The sequence below is a fragment of the Xenopus tropicalis genome, chromosome 6 (assembly GCF_000004195.4).
Source record: "Xenopus tropicalis strain Nigerian chromosome 6, UCB_Xtro_10.0, whole genome shotgun sequence".
Classification (NCBI taxonomy): Eukaryota; Metazoa; Chordata; class Amphibia; order Anura; family Pipidae; genus Xenopus; species Xenopus tropicalis.
Genome location: NC_030682.2, coordinates 63,972,176 through 63,988,018, shown reverse-complemented (window position 1 = coordinate 63,988,018; position 15,843 = coordinate 63,972,176). Strand labels below are relative to the sequence as shown.

The 15,843-nt window shown below is 38.0% G+C and overlaps 1 protein-coding gene across 1 annotated transcript; it reads right to left on the bottom strand.

The window, feature by feature from the left end:
• Window positions 1–2,759: 2,759 nt before the first annotated feature.
• Window positions 2,760–15,843, bottom strand: kiaa0895 (KIAA0895 protein). Its single transcript, NM_001114073.1, is given in 7 exon segments — window positions 2,760–3,745; window positions 4,129–4,449; window positions 4,701–6,250; window positions 8,123–8,255; window positions 8,487–8,630; window positions 10,971–11,650; window positions 15,614–15,843. Coding segments are annotated over 5 exon segments (1,296 nt in total). The 5' UTR covers window positions 15,639–15,843; the 3' UTR covers window positions 2,760–3,745; window positions 4,129–4,449; window positions 4,701–5,936.

The window sequence follows — 15,843 nt, the reverse complement described above, 5'->3', positions numbered from 1 at the left end:
AATGCATTATGGTACCAAAGAGAACCGGTGAAGTGGGAACAAATGGAGAGAAACCAATGCAAACCACTGGAACACCAAATTTAAATGGGTGTTCTTCTATAATAAGGTTTTCCTTGTGTCACAGCTTAGAATTAGTTAGTAAGTGAAGCCTCCTCTCATTGTTACAGGCACAGTGTAGCCGAACACTGGGCACATTACTATATAAGTTGGCTTTCAAATCTTTTATAAAGAGCTTGGGGTTAATGCAAGCTGAGCATACTGAGCACTAAGAACAAACACTGCATTCATTGCTCTCACTGTAGCATAATAGAATCTGTTCAGATGCCCAATCTTTTTTTTTCACAGAGGTTATGTCTTTATGGCAAAACACTGCATTTCTCCAATCGTTTGTCCTTTCTTTGTTAGTCAGTGACTCTATAAAGGAGTAAGCACATAAACTCTGAAACTTGTATTTCAGGCACATCCACCTCCACCAGTGCCTAGACAACAAAAAGAGCTATAAGCAGTCACCTCTGGGGATAATTTGACAACAGACTGGCTTTTCAGGCAAAGTAAGGCATAGATATATTGATGTAAGTGATAGATATAATAATAAAGAATCACAGAAATAAACATATTGAGAAACAGGACAGGAACAATTAATCCAAAAGCACACCCAGCAGTTCATACAAAGTGAAACCAATAATAGTAAAGGATGGAGAACTGGAGTAGGTTTTACAGAGGCAGAGGGCCTGAATAAAACGATAAGCCATAAAAAGTAACAATAACATTGTATCTTTATTGGAGCTTTTTTGGCTGCTGAAGCCAGTGACCCTCGATTTGAAAGCAGGAAAAAGAGGATAAATATTTCAACAACTTTGAAAAATATATAAAATGAAGACTAATTGAAGAGTTCCTTCAAGAACTTGAAGAACTGGCTATTCTATATCATGCAAAAAGTTAACCAAAAAGTGAGCTACCTTTTCAACTACCTCATACAATACATAATGGGGATTGTAAGTAAACTTTCTTTTCAAGTGGAGCTACAAAGACGACTGTATAATGAATTGAGCACTGGACTCTGAGTTGACTATTCCAGGACTTCAGTATTGAAGAAATTTTGAAGGTTTGAAGGCTGAGTTTTCCTGCAGTCACCTGCTGTGGAGAATTACCCCACAACATGCCACCACCATGCTTCACTGTGGGAAGGGTGTGTTTATGATGATGATGTTAAGTGTTTGGCTTACCCCAAACATAGTATTTAGTCTGATGAACCAAATGCTCAATTTTTGTCTTATCAGACCATATAAATTTCTTCTAGCTGACCAGCGTTTTCCACATGCATTCTGTCAAACTGTAGGAGAGATGTCAGGTTAGTTTTAGTTAACAGCGGCTTTCTTTTTGACACTCTCCCATAAACCTGCAACTGGTAAATTACTAGATCAAAAGCTATATGCATAGTCTTTTCAATCTCAGCAATTGAGGCTTGTAACTCCTTTAGAGTTGTCATAGGTCTCTTGGTGACCACCCTCGCAAGTCTTCTTTCACTGTAACTCACTTTTGGTGAATAGCCTGTTGTTGGCCAATTTACATATGTGCTATATACTTTTCATTTCTTATAATGTTCATACCCTAGGGGGCTGATTTACTAAGACACGATTTCGAATCCGAATTGGAAAAATTCCGATTGGAAACGAACATTTTGCGACTTTTTCGTATTTTTTGCGAGTTTTTCGGCGTCTTTACGATTTTTGCGTAAAAACGCGAGTTTTTCGTAGCCATTACGAAAGTTGCGCAAAGTCGCGATTTTTTCATAGCGTTAACACTTGCGCGCAAAGTCGCGCCTTTTTCGTAGCGTTAAAACTTAAAAGGCGCGACGTTTTGCGCAAGTTTTAACGCTACGAAAAAATCGCGACTTTGCGCAACTTTCGTAATGGCTACGAAAAACTCACGTTTTTACGCAAAAATCGTAAAGACGCCGAAAAACTCGCGTTTTTACGCAAAAATTGTAAAGACGCCGAAAAAAACCGCAAAATTACCGATCATTACGAAAAAAACGCAATCGGACGCATTCGGCCCGTTCGTGGGTTAGTAAATGTGCCCCTAAGTCTACTAAAATACAAAATTACTGAAATTAGCATTTAGTACAAAGCTGATCCAGGTACTGGTCTGATTTTCATCACAGGGTAACAAAGGGCTTCTTCCACCCTCTGAGGCACATTTGAGAGGCTTTTGATGGTGTTTTTTTTTTTTTTTCCTTTCTCTGATCAACTAGTGATATGGTCATTTAGACCAAATCATTTAACACCATAGACATGAGTCTTTTAACCTAAATTTGGCCAGCAAACTACCAAATGAAGCTCAACAATACAAGTAACATAACGTAAATAAAAGTTGTATACTAAATGGTAATGTGCTGGGTGCATCCTTAATTGAAAATGATTTGGGGGTTTTGTGGATAATAAACAGTGTAACTCTAGCAGTGTCACTAAATAGCTACTAAAGCAAGTAAATCTTTGTAGTGTAGGCTATGCCACAACTCTGACACCTCAAAGAATGAATGTGGCATAAACTCTGCTTATGGTGACAAGAAAATAGTTAAAACATACCATTTATTTATATAATTAAAAATCTTGGACACTATGTGAAAATGTAAAACAGAACATGTTGTGGAGACACCTATGTCCAGGATGGGCCACTGGGCAATTAGCCATGCAACGCTTAAGTAGAAAAACAGTAAACCTCAGCTTCAGCAATCCCTCTTAGTGATGTAACACAAATAACACAAATTATTTTTATTTTCATTTTACAATAAAACAGTTGACTATGGTATCTTAAAAAAGATTGTGCAGCCACCAGAGCCCCTTGATATTTACTATACAGCCACTGGAAATATCTCCCTAAAATCCAATACATTTTCTTTTCAACATTAAATAAACCCAATAGGATTGTTTTGCCTCCAATAAGGGGTAATTATATCTTAGTTGGGATCAAGTATAAGGTACTGTTTCCTTATTACAGATAAAAAGGAAATCATTTATAAAAAAATTTAATTATCTAATTAAAATGGAGTCTATGGGAGATGGCCTTCCTGTAATTCTGAGATTTCTGGAAAATGGGATTCAGATAAAGGTTCCCATTCTTGTATCACTTATTAGTGTTCTCACTAGCTGGGGTTTGGCAAACATTGTATATCCTACAAATCATTATCTTAATACTTGGAGGCCCATTTATCAACATACGGAATTTAGTGGTTTTTCAAAACTTTGAAAAAATGATTATGAATATTTTCACTTAAACCACAAATGGCAAGTAATTTGTTAAAACAGCCTTAAATAAAAAGCACAAACAAAAAAAAACAGGGAAAAGAATGTAAATTAGAATACTAAAACCTCAAAATAGTTTTCGCAAGAATTTTCATGTGCATCAAAACCTCTAAGACCACAAATTAAATAAAGATTGTTACGATTTGCCTAGGACAGCTCTCATTGACTTCTACATGACCTCAACAGCTCTTAGACGTGGTTTTTATGCTTAATAAATGGTTTAAAATTAATAGTATAAGCCTAGAATTTTAGCGCTAAAAATATGATTTGTGAAAATGAACAAAATGTAAATGTTAGTGAATGGGCCCCTTAGGTATTGTATACAGTCTTATTCTTAAAAAAACAGGTTGCTTTTAAATAAAGGCTTTGCCTCCACCCCAATAAATGCCTTATGTGGTTAAAGGAGAAGGAAAGCCCTAGTCACTTGGGGGTGCCAAAATGTTAGACACCCCCCAGTGACTTTAATCGCTTACCTGCCTGCTCGGGTTGGTGCCCCTGAAGAAAACAGAACCAGCCCGGGATAGCAGTGAGGGCCTCCTCCTTCCGCGTGCGCTTGCACATTAGAGTGAAAAACCGATCTAAAACAACAAAGTTGGCTTTTCACTCTAATGTGCATGCGCCGACCCAGGGATTCCGCGGCAGGAGAAACACGGAAGAAGGAAGCGCTCGCTACAGGTACCCCGGGCTGGTGCTGTTCTCTCCTAACAGGGGCACCAGCCCGGGGTTAAAGGTAAGCGATTAAAGTCACTTGGGGGCGCCTAACATTTTGGCACCACCAAGTGACTTAGCCTTTCCTTCTCCTATAACCATCTGAAATGTTTTGTAAGGTATCGTATATGCATCAAGTTACAATGAATACAAATGTTACAGAATTAGAATTACATGTTGCAATTTGCTTTAATAGTTTTTAGTTGACATTAAAAACAAAACTTCTTATTGCACGATTGTTCTCCAGTTTTCAAAGATGGCCCTCATCTGATGCTCAGTCACTGATCACTGCTAGTTCTGCATCACTCAGCGCATTCACTTGCATGATCTTCTCCAAATATCTCATGTATCGATCTTTGTCGTGGAGGAACTGAGGAATCCGTACATTTTCCAATACTGCAAAGTCTTTAAGATGATTTACATCTTCATAGGAAACCTTTAAGTAACATATATTATAAGTCAGACTCAGGCAAGACAAATATGTAAGTAACCAGGAAGTTTTATTTCTTGTATTCCACACAAGTTTTTAGATTTTTTTTTTTATTTGTATAAGGCCAGCCTTGCAATATTTCCAAAGCTGCCACCATATTCACGTGTACATTATAAGGTGGTTATGAAAGCCAAAAAAACATTAACATTTAACATATGCAGAAAACATTGTAAATAAAAAAAAAGATAAATATGTACCTTTCCCATGGAGGTTAATAAGCAGAAATCTATGGTTTCTCTGTGCCTCAGAAGTTGAAGAATGCCATCTAGATAAACCTGATCTTTATTGAAGCAACCTAGAAATACAAAAAAGACAAATAAATATGGCTGTTATGCTTTGCAAATAGTAAATTGGCAATACATCAGCTACTGATAAAGTTGCTTTCAAGGATTTGCAGTATTCTAACTACAGGTATGGGATCTGTTAATCAGAAACCCATTATGCAGAAAGTTCAGAATTACAGTCCTGGAATTACACAATCACAGCAAACAGGCAGGTGCAATTTGTGGACACTGTTATCAAGGCAAGCTTTGTATCATGCCAAAATCTTGTGTATGTGATAGAACAGAGATAGTATAGGCATCTGCCTATACTCATGCACTGGTTACACAATTAGATGGTGAGGAGGGAGGGGAAAAATAAGATAAGAATTGTAGTGACATATAGAAAGTGCTAAATGGAAAGTCGCGGGCGACTAATCTCCCCGTGTGTCAGAGCCCTAAGGCATGAAGGCGGAGATCTTTAAATGCTTTTATAATGGGTATGGACGTGTTAATATAAAAATGAATTTGTGTTTCATGTATAATTTGAAAAGGATTCTTATTATACAGCTTTTTATTTCTGGGTGACAGGTCCCCTTTAAGGTATAGAGATCCAAGTTATGAAAAGACCCCTTATCCAGAAAACCACAGGTCCCAAGCATTCTGGAAAATATATTTGAGTTTTTAAATAGGTAATGTAAGTGTTGAGAATTTTCTCTGCTGCCTGCCATGGGATGCCATTTGTACCTACAAATAATTCTGTGAAGGCAATACAAATCAGTTAACTGCTACACCAGGGATCCCCAACCTTTTTTTACTGGTGAGCCACAGTCAAATGTAAAAAGACTAGGAGAGCAACACAAGCATCATAAAAGTTCATGGGGTCTAAAATAAGGACTAAGATTGGCTATTAGGTAGCCTCTATGCACACTGTCTGCTTACAGAAGACTTTATTTGGTAGTAAATCTTGTTTTTATTCAACCAAAACTTGCCCCCAAGTCAGAAATTCAAAAATAACTACTTTGGGCGCACTGAGAGCAACATCCAAGGGGGTTGGTGAGCAACATGTTACTCACAAGCCACTGGTTGGGGATCACTGAGTTACACTAATTACATGGTGGCACCTTGTAGGCCTGGATAGGTAATCAATAAATCATCATAAATAAAGTTTTTTCATTTACCTGGCAGTGATGTATCAGTCAAGCCTCTCTTTGCTCGAACACAATAATCCCACCTTGTGTTTGGGTCCTTGACAAACTGTCCCACATCTTTAAAGAGTTCAACAAAAGACATACAACTTGCTTTGTAGACAGTATAATAGAGAAGCGCGGCTCTCCACAAAAAAGGATCTTTGCGGAACAAGACACTATGGATACTTGCAAGGCCTTCTTCTGTTGGGTTGACTGGCTTTAGGCCATGCTTTTTACGCCCATTGCTGTTATTCCATGGCTGTAGGTTATTGTTCATTCCCCGAAAATAATGTGTACCTGCATAACAAAATTGTAAAATTTTTAAATTATAATGTTGTCAAGGCATGTCCATGCATATTACTCTGTCTGAAATACCAAATGGAGAGCTGCTGAACAAAAAGCTAAATAACTGAAAAACCATTAAAAATAAAATAGGACCAATTGCAAATTGTCTCAGAATATCAGTCTACATTATATTAAAAGTGAATTTAAAGGTGAACTACCCCTTTAAGCTAACTGATCACAAATGTTTGCAGATCCCCTCCTCACAGAAGTGCACGTATGAATACTTTTACAGTGGTTGGGGGGTTCATTTTTTACACCAGTAGCAAATCCACTAAGTGTCACATTAGCTTTAGGTCAGTCTATGTATGGCCCATCTTTAGCCTCCCCAAACAAAAGAGTCACCCTCTGCTTATGTTTTCCCCAATGTACAGGCCCCTCTGTAAACTATATAAACCAACATTTCTCACTACTTACTCTCCTTGTGTCTCCCTTAAAATCTCCTTCAACCTTCTAGCCATCCAATCCTCAGCCTCACCGTTATCATGAAATTCTACTGTAGACAATGAGGCTAACAAAAACTAGTTCTCTAAAAACCTAATCCGTCAGATTCAACTTTTAATTGTATCACACACCATCAGTGAATTACATCGGGAGAGAATACTTTCTCACCCACTTAGGCAGTAACACGCCTAAGCTCCCTCCCTAGCATAACTCATGGCATAGGTCACATCCCTTGAGGAAATCCAATCTTCATCTTGTTTTGTAATTGTTACTAAGCATTTGCCCTAGATCCCTAATAATCTATCCACCCAATTCCATCACATTATGAACACTAGCCCTAGTCAAAATACACTCCTATAAACTACACATTCTGGATATTTTAACAAATGGCAAAGAGGCTACTCTATTCTGTCATAGAATATTTTTTATTGGGCCTTAGTTTACACCAGGGTGTAAGCTGAATCTAAAGTCAGGCATGATATTCCACCCATATAACTGACCCATGGGGTGATCTAAAGGTCCCCATACACGGGCCGGTAGTAGCTGCCAATATTGGTCCCTCGGACCGATTTGGCAGCTAATCGGCCCCTGTATGGGCACTCCCGATGGGCCTGCCCGACCGATATCTGGCCTGAAATCGGCCAGATCTTGATCGGGCAGGATAGAAAATCTAGTCGGATCGGGGACTACATTGGCTCGATGATGCGGTCCCCGGACCGACTTTTCCTATGCACGTCATTATAATTTGATCATTTGGCCCCAGGACCAAACAAAAAAATTATCCTGGGTTCTCCCGATATCGGCCACCCGTAGGTGGGGATATTGGGAGAAGATGCGCTCGCTTGGCAACATCGCCAAGCAAGTGGATCTGCCCGTGTATGGGGACCTTAAGACTCCATAAATCACAATTCTGTAAATCTATGTACCCATTTTTGCCTTTGCTTCCCCATCTCCACTCCTAGCACCACTCAGTGCCACAAGCTGTTAAGTTAGGTGCTATAACTCATTGCAAAAGATAAACGCACCTGCAACTCACACAAGAATGCTCCTTAGACTGACTCCTCGCTGGATTTGTGTGTAGGGCAGTAGGCAACCTATTCTAGACAATAAGTTAAAATAAAACATGTTTGCAGATTCACTAAGAAATTTGGTTCACATATGCTAAATTCACCACTGAAACAAAAAGTGTGTTCCTTAAAGCCTACCAAGCTCACCTGCAATTACAATGTAATACAGTTTATTTACAGGATACTTGATGTGTATTTTATTAATCCCACAATTAATCATGGTCTGAAGCATGGGAAACAACACATTTAACCAATACACTAGTATTGGGCTGTTCTCAAAGTCTAGTGTATAAATGACACGGAACAAGGTAAATACCTATTTCATGTCTAAGCATCCCTTCCAGCCACTGCTCACGAGCTGTGGAGACATTGATGGTTAATGTTGGACAACCATTTACCACTGTCATAGCTGCACGTGAAAGGAGATCTTCAGTCAGGTGAACGACAATCTGAAATAGAATGTCAAAGTGTTATTCCCATCCCTATCAGACTTCAAAGAGGTTTCCATGATATGGTCAAAATAAATATAAAACCTATTTTAACCTAATTTTGAAACTATATGTATAACCATTTTTGGTTCCTATTAAATGTAATAAAACCATCACAAATCTGTAATAAACGTTACCTGTACAAATATTCTAGTTATTAATTTTAAGGCAAAGCTTCCCCTGAAAACCTACCTCACCCAGGCAACCTTCTCTTTCCATGTATTTACGCACTTGGTACCGTATCTGGTTTTTTGAGAGCAGACTTCCCCCAGTGGCTTGTTCAAACTTCTCATAACTTCCATATTTATTTAGTGCCCTCAGCATAATATTGATGGCCTGCACACAAAAAGAACAAATAGATAAAGCCCATAAAACAAAGATAAATGAAATTGTGAGTGCTTGTCTCTAGAGCTGATCAGCTGCTACTTTTTTCAGTGCTTATTTTAACCTACACTCTGGAGTTGACCAGCTCCTACAAACAATATACAGCCATTATTTGTACAGTCAAAAGGATGGGGGGGATGCTAGCACTCAAATTCAGAGTTAATCCGTTAAAATACATTTTCCACAAATTGAGGGGTTAGTACTATTTCTTGCCCAAAATATGTTAAGCTCAAGGCCCCATTTAACAAGAATCCAATACTGCCTGCTGTGTACTAAATATTGAAGTGCATTTAAAAACGTTCAACCACTAGCAACAATGTGCATTATATATGATTGATAACATCAAGTGGTAGAACTGTGTTCACTTTTTCTAGTTGGGTTCATAAGGAACTTATTTAAACACTGGACTCCCAGCAACAAACCTATTTATCAAATACAAATAATGAATAACTGCAAATACACTCTGTCTTTGTGAGAGCTCATCTGCTTATTTGGCTTTAAATATCATCTGTATGCTGAAGAGACCCACACATACTTTTTCACCCCTTTATTAGCAGTTAAAACTGAGACTCAAATCTCTAACTGCCTCCTAGCAATCTCCAGTTGGATTAACCAATGCCACCTCAAACTGAACCTAACAGAAACTGAACTGATAATCTTTCCACCTAAACCTGGTCCTACCCCCCCCACACACTCAAAAACCCTGTCAACTTGGCACATTGTTTGGGGGGATCTTTGACTCCTCTCTCTCCTTCTCTGACAATATTAACACCACTGTCAAAACCTGTCACTTTTTCTTACACAATATTGCAAAAACCCATCCCTTTCTTTCACCTGCAACAGTTCAGAAGCTCATGCATGCTCTTATCCTATCCCGACTAGACTATTGTAACCTGATATTAACTGGCCTGCCTAACTCTCAGAAGTCCTTATGGCTTCCCATTAAAGGAAAAATAACTCACAAACTCTTCACAACCTTCAAAGCCTTTCATTCCTGTGCACCTCAGTAGATCTCTTCTCTTGTGTCTCTATATGTTCCTGGCTGATTCTTCCACTCATCTCAGAGCAACCACTTAATTGCACCCCCCACTACTACTGCTGTTTCCCATCTTAAAATGTTCTGCCTTGCTGCGCCTTATATTTTTAATGCCAACCCTGAATTCCTTGGGAAAGAATCCTCTTTTAGTCCTTTCAGAACTAAACTCAAAGACAACCTTTTGGGGCACTCTCATAGCCCTGAACTGGGAACTGGCACTTATATTGCACCGTCACCCACTGTAACCTGCAGCACTCTGTAAGTTACCCTCCCATTTAGATTGTAAACTCTACAGGGCAGGGACCTTCATCCTCGTGTCTCTTTGTTACTTAGCTTTTTGGAATCTTTCATGCAACTTTACTTTTTATTATTTTGTATTCATTATTGTTCAAGTGAATTTTATATCTATAATTGTAACAACCCTCTGTTTGTTGTATTAATTTATTTTTCTGCTGTACAGCACTGATCTATATAAATAAAAGTATACATACAGTATATACATACATACATACAAATACTATGATAAATGACATTGGCAACCTGACCAGAGCTAAGACCAAGTCTTAACAACTTTCCAATATTCAAAATTAAAGATTGAAAGGGTTTATTTATAGTTATATTAAATATAATTTAAATCTTTCCTGCAATGATATTTCTAACTTTTATAGCTAGTAAATTGGCCTGTGAAGAAGCTCAAGGCATTGTTGAAAATGTAGTCTTGGATGCAGGAAAGCAGACTTCTACATTGCAGACACAAGCAGTGTCAAAAAGTACAGACATATATGGCTTTCAATTGCAATTATATTCACAAACAGTTTTAAAGGAGAAGGAAAGGCTAATAAAGCGTTAATCTCAAGCTGCAGGCATACCTAATTTTAGAGTTATATATTTATCAATGAGAGAAAGTAAGAGTTTATTTATTAAACAGTACTCTAAAAATACCCCAAAAAATAATAGAAAAAAGTGGAATTTCAATCTGGTGGACCGTAGTGAGCACTAATTTCAATCTTTTATAAATATGCCCTTATTTTTCCACAGTGGGAGGCAAGGATGACAATAATACAGTGGGTGCTTGCTCACAAAAAGATCACTGCATTGATTTGGCAAAAGCCAAAAGAATGGTTTAGAATAGGTAGGAGACCCTTGCAATCAAGTCCAGCAGTCCAAATCTAAAGGCTAAACTATTTGTTAAGAAGTTAATCCATGTGTAACTGCTCCCTCTATATAAATGGAATAAAATAATTGTAAATCCATACCTGTTTAAGAAATCTGTCAGATGCATTGTTATATCTGTCTAGGACAGTTGGTTGGGCGGGGTTGGCATATTCAAACTGAGGGTTGTAAGTAAATTCTGACTTGAAAAATTGAATCTTCTCTCTCTCCACATTTGAAGGTTTTATGGCATTTAATATACAACATTTCTTCCCTGAGATGCCATTACTTGTTTGAACTTTTGGCAGAGGAGTAAACTCTTTTTCTTGGTTCAGAACTGAAAAGCAGTGTTGTCTCTGTGCTCTGAGTTTAGGCCTGTGCAGGAGACCTACGTGGCTTCCTCTAACACATATGCTTTGTGACATTTTCATACTGTTGGGTTTATTACTGGAGACACAACCAGGTAATTTCTGTCTGATAAATAAACAATCACTGTGTAGAACATTGGTTCTATTTTTTTGGCGTTCCTTGGTGTGCATTGTAGGTTTGCTTGCCTTTTTGTGCTTTTTGTTTACACTTTGTGAGGACTGCTTTTGATGGTGTGGTTTCTTTTCCTCCTTTGTTTGAAGGAGAACATTATAACTGCTGGTTCCTGTTGTAAATGTGTCTCTAAGGATACTGGCTGATACTTCAACCACTGCCTTCTCCATGTCTGGGCACTGTTTATTGTCAATATTAAGAATGGATTTTCTGGTAAGTTCCTCCTCAGGCCAGTGTAGTTCTTCTGCATTAATAAAAGCAAAAGAAGCATTGAATGTACCAAGACTGTACTGTGCAGTGTATCTTCAAAACAGTGTACAATTTAAATATGCAAACTGTACATACTATACAAATAGACTATTATCACCAACACAAGCTACAGCCGCTAAAAATCGCAAATGATATATTAAACGTTTACAACTAAAACAATATTATTTATGATCTATAATCTGATATTTTTGAGTTGAGTTTTTTTTTAATGATATTTATCAGTTAATCAAGTGGAAAGCACACTTCTACAGGATCAACAGCCAACCATCATGTAATGTGCAACCTCTCTCAAGTGATTTTATTTTTTCAGTCAAAGAATAATATTCTAGGACTGCTATAATTTGGCCATATATGTGTGTTGTTATACAGATGAGTAGGAATCTGTTAGTCAACATGTTTTGTGGTTATTTTATTATTTTTTACTGAAAAATTTGAAATATATATTTTGAGATATAGAAAGAGTAAAATTACAAACCTAAACTATGGAAAGACCCCTTACCCAGAAAACCCGAGGTCCTGAGCATTCTGGATAACAGGTCCCATACCTGTATACCTATACCCGTATAAAAATAATTGTAGATCTTAAGATCATGATAGCCTTGGGTATTGTGCTTGTTAAAGAAATCATCCAAGCTACTCTAAAGGTCCCCATACATGGGCCGATTATAGCTGCCGATTCGGCAGCTTATCGGCCTGTGCAGGGGCAGAACCGAGGGGCCTGAAATTGGCCAGATGTCGATCGGCCAGGTTAGAAAATTCAGTCGGATCGGGGACCGCATCAGCTCGTTGATGCGGCCCCCGAAACGACTGCCCCATTGCCGTGTGTAGAATTCTATCGTTTGGCCCCAGGTGCCCGTGTATGGCTAGCTTTAAACCAAGGAAAAACAATCTGTTGCAAAATTATAGTTAGTACAAACTTTTAGTTGTTTTCATCTAAAGCTGGCCATACACGCACCGATAATATTGTATGAAACCTCGTTTTATACGATATTCGGTGCGTGTATGGCAAGTCAGCGAGGCGACCGATATCGCAGGAGGCTGCAGATATCGGTCAACTCACTGATCAGGCGGGTTAGAAGATTTTGATCGGGTGCCATTGAAGGCGCCAGAGCAAAATCTATGTTCAGGGCTGAATTGGCAGAAGGAGGTAGAAATCCTATTGTTTCTACCTCCATATCTGACGATTCAGCCCTGAATGTCAGTGGAGAGTTGGAATGATCAGCATCGTATCGAAAATCGCCACGTGTGTGGCCAGCTAGCGCCCGCCTTTTCTCTAGCTAGTTAGAACAATTAGTCTAGCCAATTGTTCATGTGTTTTAAGAAGAGTTTCCTTGAGGCTGACACGTCACACATAATGGGCCAGGTCCAATTCAGTGAGAAAAAGATACCTTATGGTTTACAAAACCCATGGACAAGATTCAATTTGAGTTGCAATTTAATTCAGAAAATCTTATCTCACTGTTTATCACGTGAAAACTATTCAAGTCTAACTGAATTAAATCTGGCCCAATATATTTTAAAATTGTTGGTTAACAATATAAAATAAATTTAAGTAGTACAGACCTCAGTCAGGCAGAGTGCTACAGAGTGTACAGAAGTGATTGGGAAGTTTCTACTGAGATTGTGTTGCTGTGGTTACCAAACACAGTCTCTTTTGTTGGGGGAGTGTAGCTGACAAGCAAGCGTCATTGCTCCGCAAAGAAATCTTTTAGTGCAGGGCTTGGGGGGCTTAATATGCACGTGTTAGCCCTGAGACAATTTTTTTTTTAAAGATAGATATTGACAATTTGATTTGCTATGCTTTTGAAATGAATTTATTGCTTACAAACACTGGAAATCTCATTTATCTGCAAACTGCTGATACGCACAACACCAAAATATGCCCAATAATTGTCCATCAATCACATTACCTGACAGGGCATTCCACAACCTCAATGTTTTTGTTTATTTCTTTGTAAAAAAAAAAAAGATCCTCCAGTATCTGACTATAATGTCCACTAATGTAATTCCTAAAAAGTATATAAACTATAAAATGACAAAATTTTGGAATATTGGTTGGTTGTTAGTGCCAGATCATGTACACTTCTTGAAGTAGGTTTCTCCCAGGGGTGTTGTTGGGTTCTCTACTAGGTTTACTTTTATTTAGTTTGTTAATTTATTACTTGGAAGTAGAAAGTAGTGTACCAGTGTTTACCAATGAGAACTGTTTAGGCCAATTAAAGGACAATGAAAGTCTAAAGGCATTCTTTTTAAGTACTTACTGCATATCTAAATTCCCAGATCCCTGCTTGCTTCTCTAAAATATGGTGCTGGCAGCCTATAGCAGTGTGAAGACTACAGTGACATCACTGAAATCTCTCTCCCCCTCCTGTAGGTGCCAGCGGCAGCCTTCCTGTTCTCTGAGCATGTGTGTAACTTGATCCTCTCTCCTGTTCTGAGCTTCACATGCCCACCAGCCAATCAGAAGCGGATCTGGCAGAGGGGAGGGGGGGAGGGAATGAAACACATGTGCAGTATGAAGCAAGGAGGGAAAGGAAGGGAGAATACCTTTTTAGAGATGGCTGCCTGTTCTAGAAAATGTGAAGTAAGTGTGACTGAGTAAATATTTGATTAGGTGAGCCAAAAGTGTGGCGTTTTTACTAAACAATAGGAGGACTATTGGGCAGTATGCTTTTTAAATTTTGACTTGCATTCTCCTTTAAGACCATTCAGGATGTATAATTATTGCAGTGGGATCTGGATAAGCTGGCAATCTGGGCAGCTAAATGGCAGATGAGCATGGCATGATATGTAAGGTTATACACCTTGGATATAAAAACATGCAAGCCACTTATAGTCTTAATAGCAGTAAGTTAGGCAAATGCTTGCTGGAGAAGGACCAGGGGTACTTGTGGATAAGAAACTTAGCTGTAGCACGCAATGCCAGTCAACAGCAGGAAGGGCCAGCAAGATATTGTTGTATTAAAAAAAAAGAATACAGGTATGGGATCCCTTATCCGGAAACCCGTTATCCAGAAAGCTCAGAATTACAGAAAGCCCGTCTCCCTTAGACTCAATTTTAATTAAATAATTCAGAATTTTAAAACTGATTTCCTTTTTTTCCTGTTATAATAAAACAGTACCTTGTACTACTTGGCTATGTTTAAAGTCTTTCATTTGCCCTGGCTTTATTTGCAATAAGGATGCAATGGTTATTATTGCATTTTTTAATGTACTGAGAACAGAAAGGTGCCCATTAAATTTGGTCCTCCCAAGTATAATGCCAGATAGATAGGAGAAAAAAAAACACACAGTTCTTCATGTTGTATAGAGGGCTGGCAATAAATGAACAAACAGTGCTGTGCTGAACAGCACAAATAGTGATGTGCCGTTAATCTACTTTTGTTTTATGGCACATTATTTCACATAAATACTTGCCCTGCCAAGGTACAAACTATACACAACATCACATTTGCATACAATATTATGCTACTTAAAGCAAGATTATTTGAAAATATCATAACAAAAAGTCATATATTCTTTTGATTTTTTTTTAATTAATAATTATATCTGTGATCCATAAAAATATTCTGTTGCAAAAGGGCTTTTTTCTCATTATGACCACATGGGTCTGTGTGTGTGTCCCTGACAAATGCTTTTGGAGATACAAAACTGTGCTCCATGTTTGATGAGAATTGTTTTCATTTTTTTCTATATACTGAATCAGAAACACCTATTTATAATATCATCCACTAAATATATAGAAGAACTAATGCTATAATATTATAACAGATGGTTATAGATGTGAAAGAGATCATGCAATAGGGTTAAGAAACCAGTAATGTGCTGCACTGCGTCAAACAGATTCACTATATATAAATGAAAATGTCTTACATTAAAATGAAAATATTTATTTTGGTAGAGACCATTGTTTTATGTTTTTATAATATCTACTCACCAGTTACGCAAATAGATTCAAGCATTTTGTCCTTGTACACCTTGTAATTCCTTTATTAAAGGTGTGTTGAGTCCTTCTTCGGAAAATGTTTATCAGTCTTAGTAAAAGATTTGACACGGTATCTCACCCTGTGTAGACCAGACAGGTGGAAGGTTAGCTTGATGCAGTCCATGAGAATATCTGGAAGATTTCTGAAAAGACAGACAGAGCCAGGCTTCTGTCTGACTTTC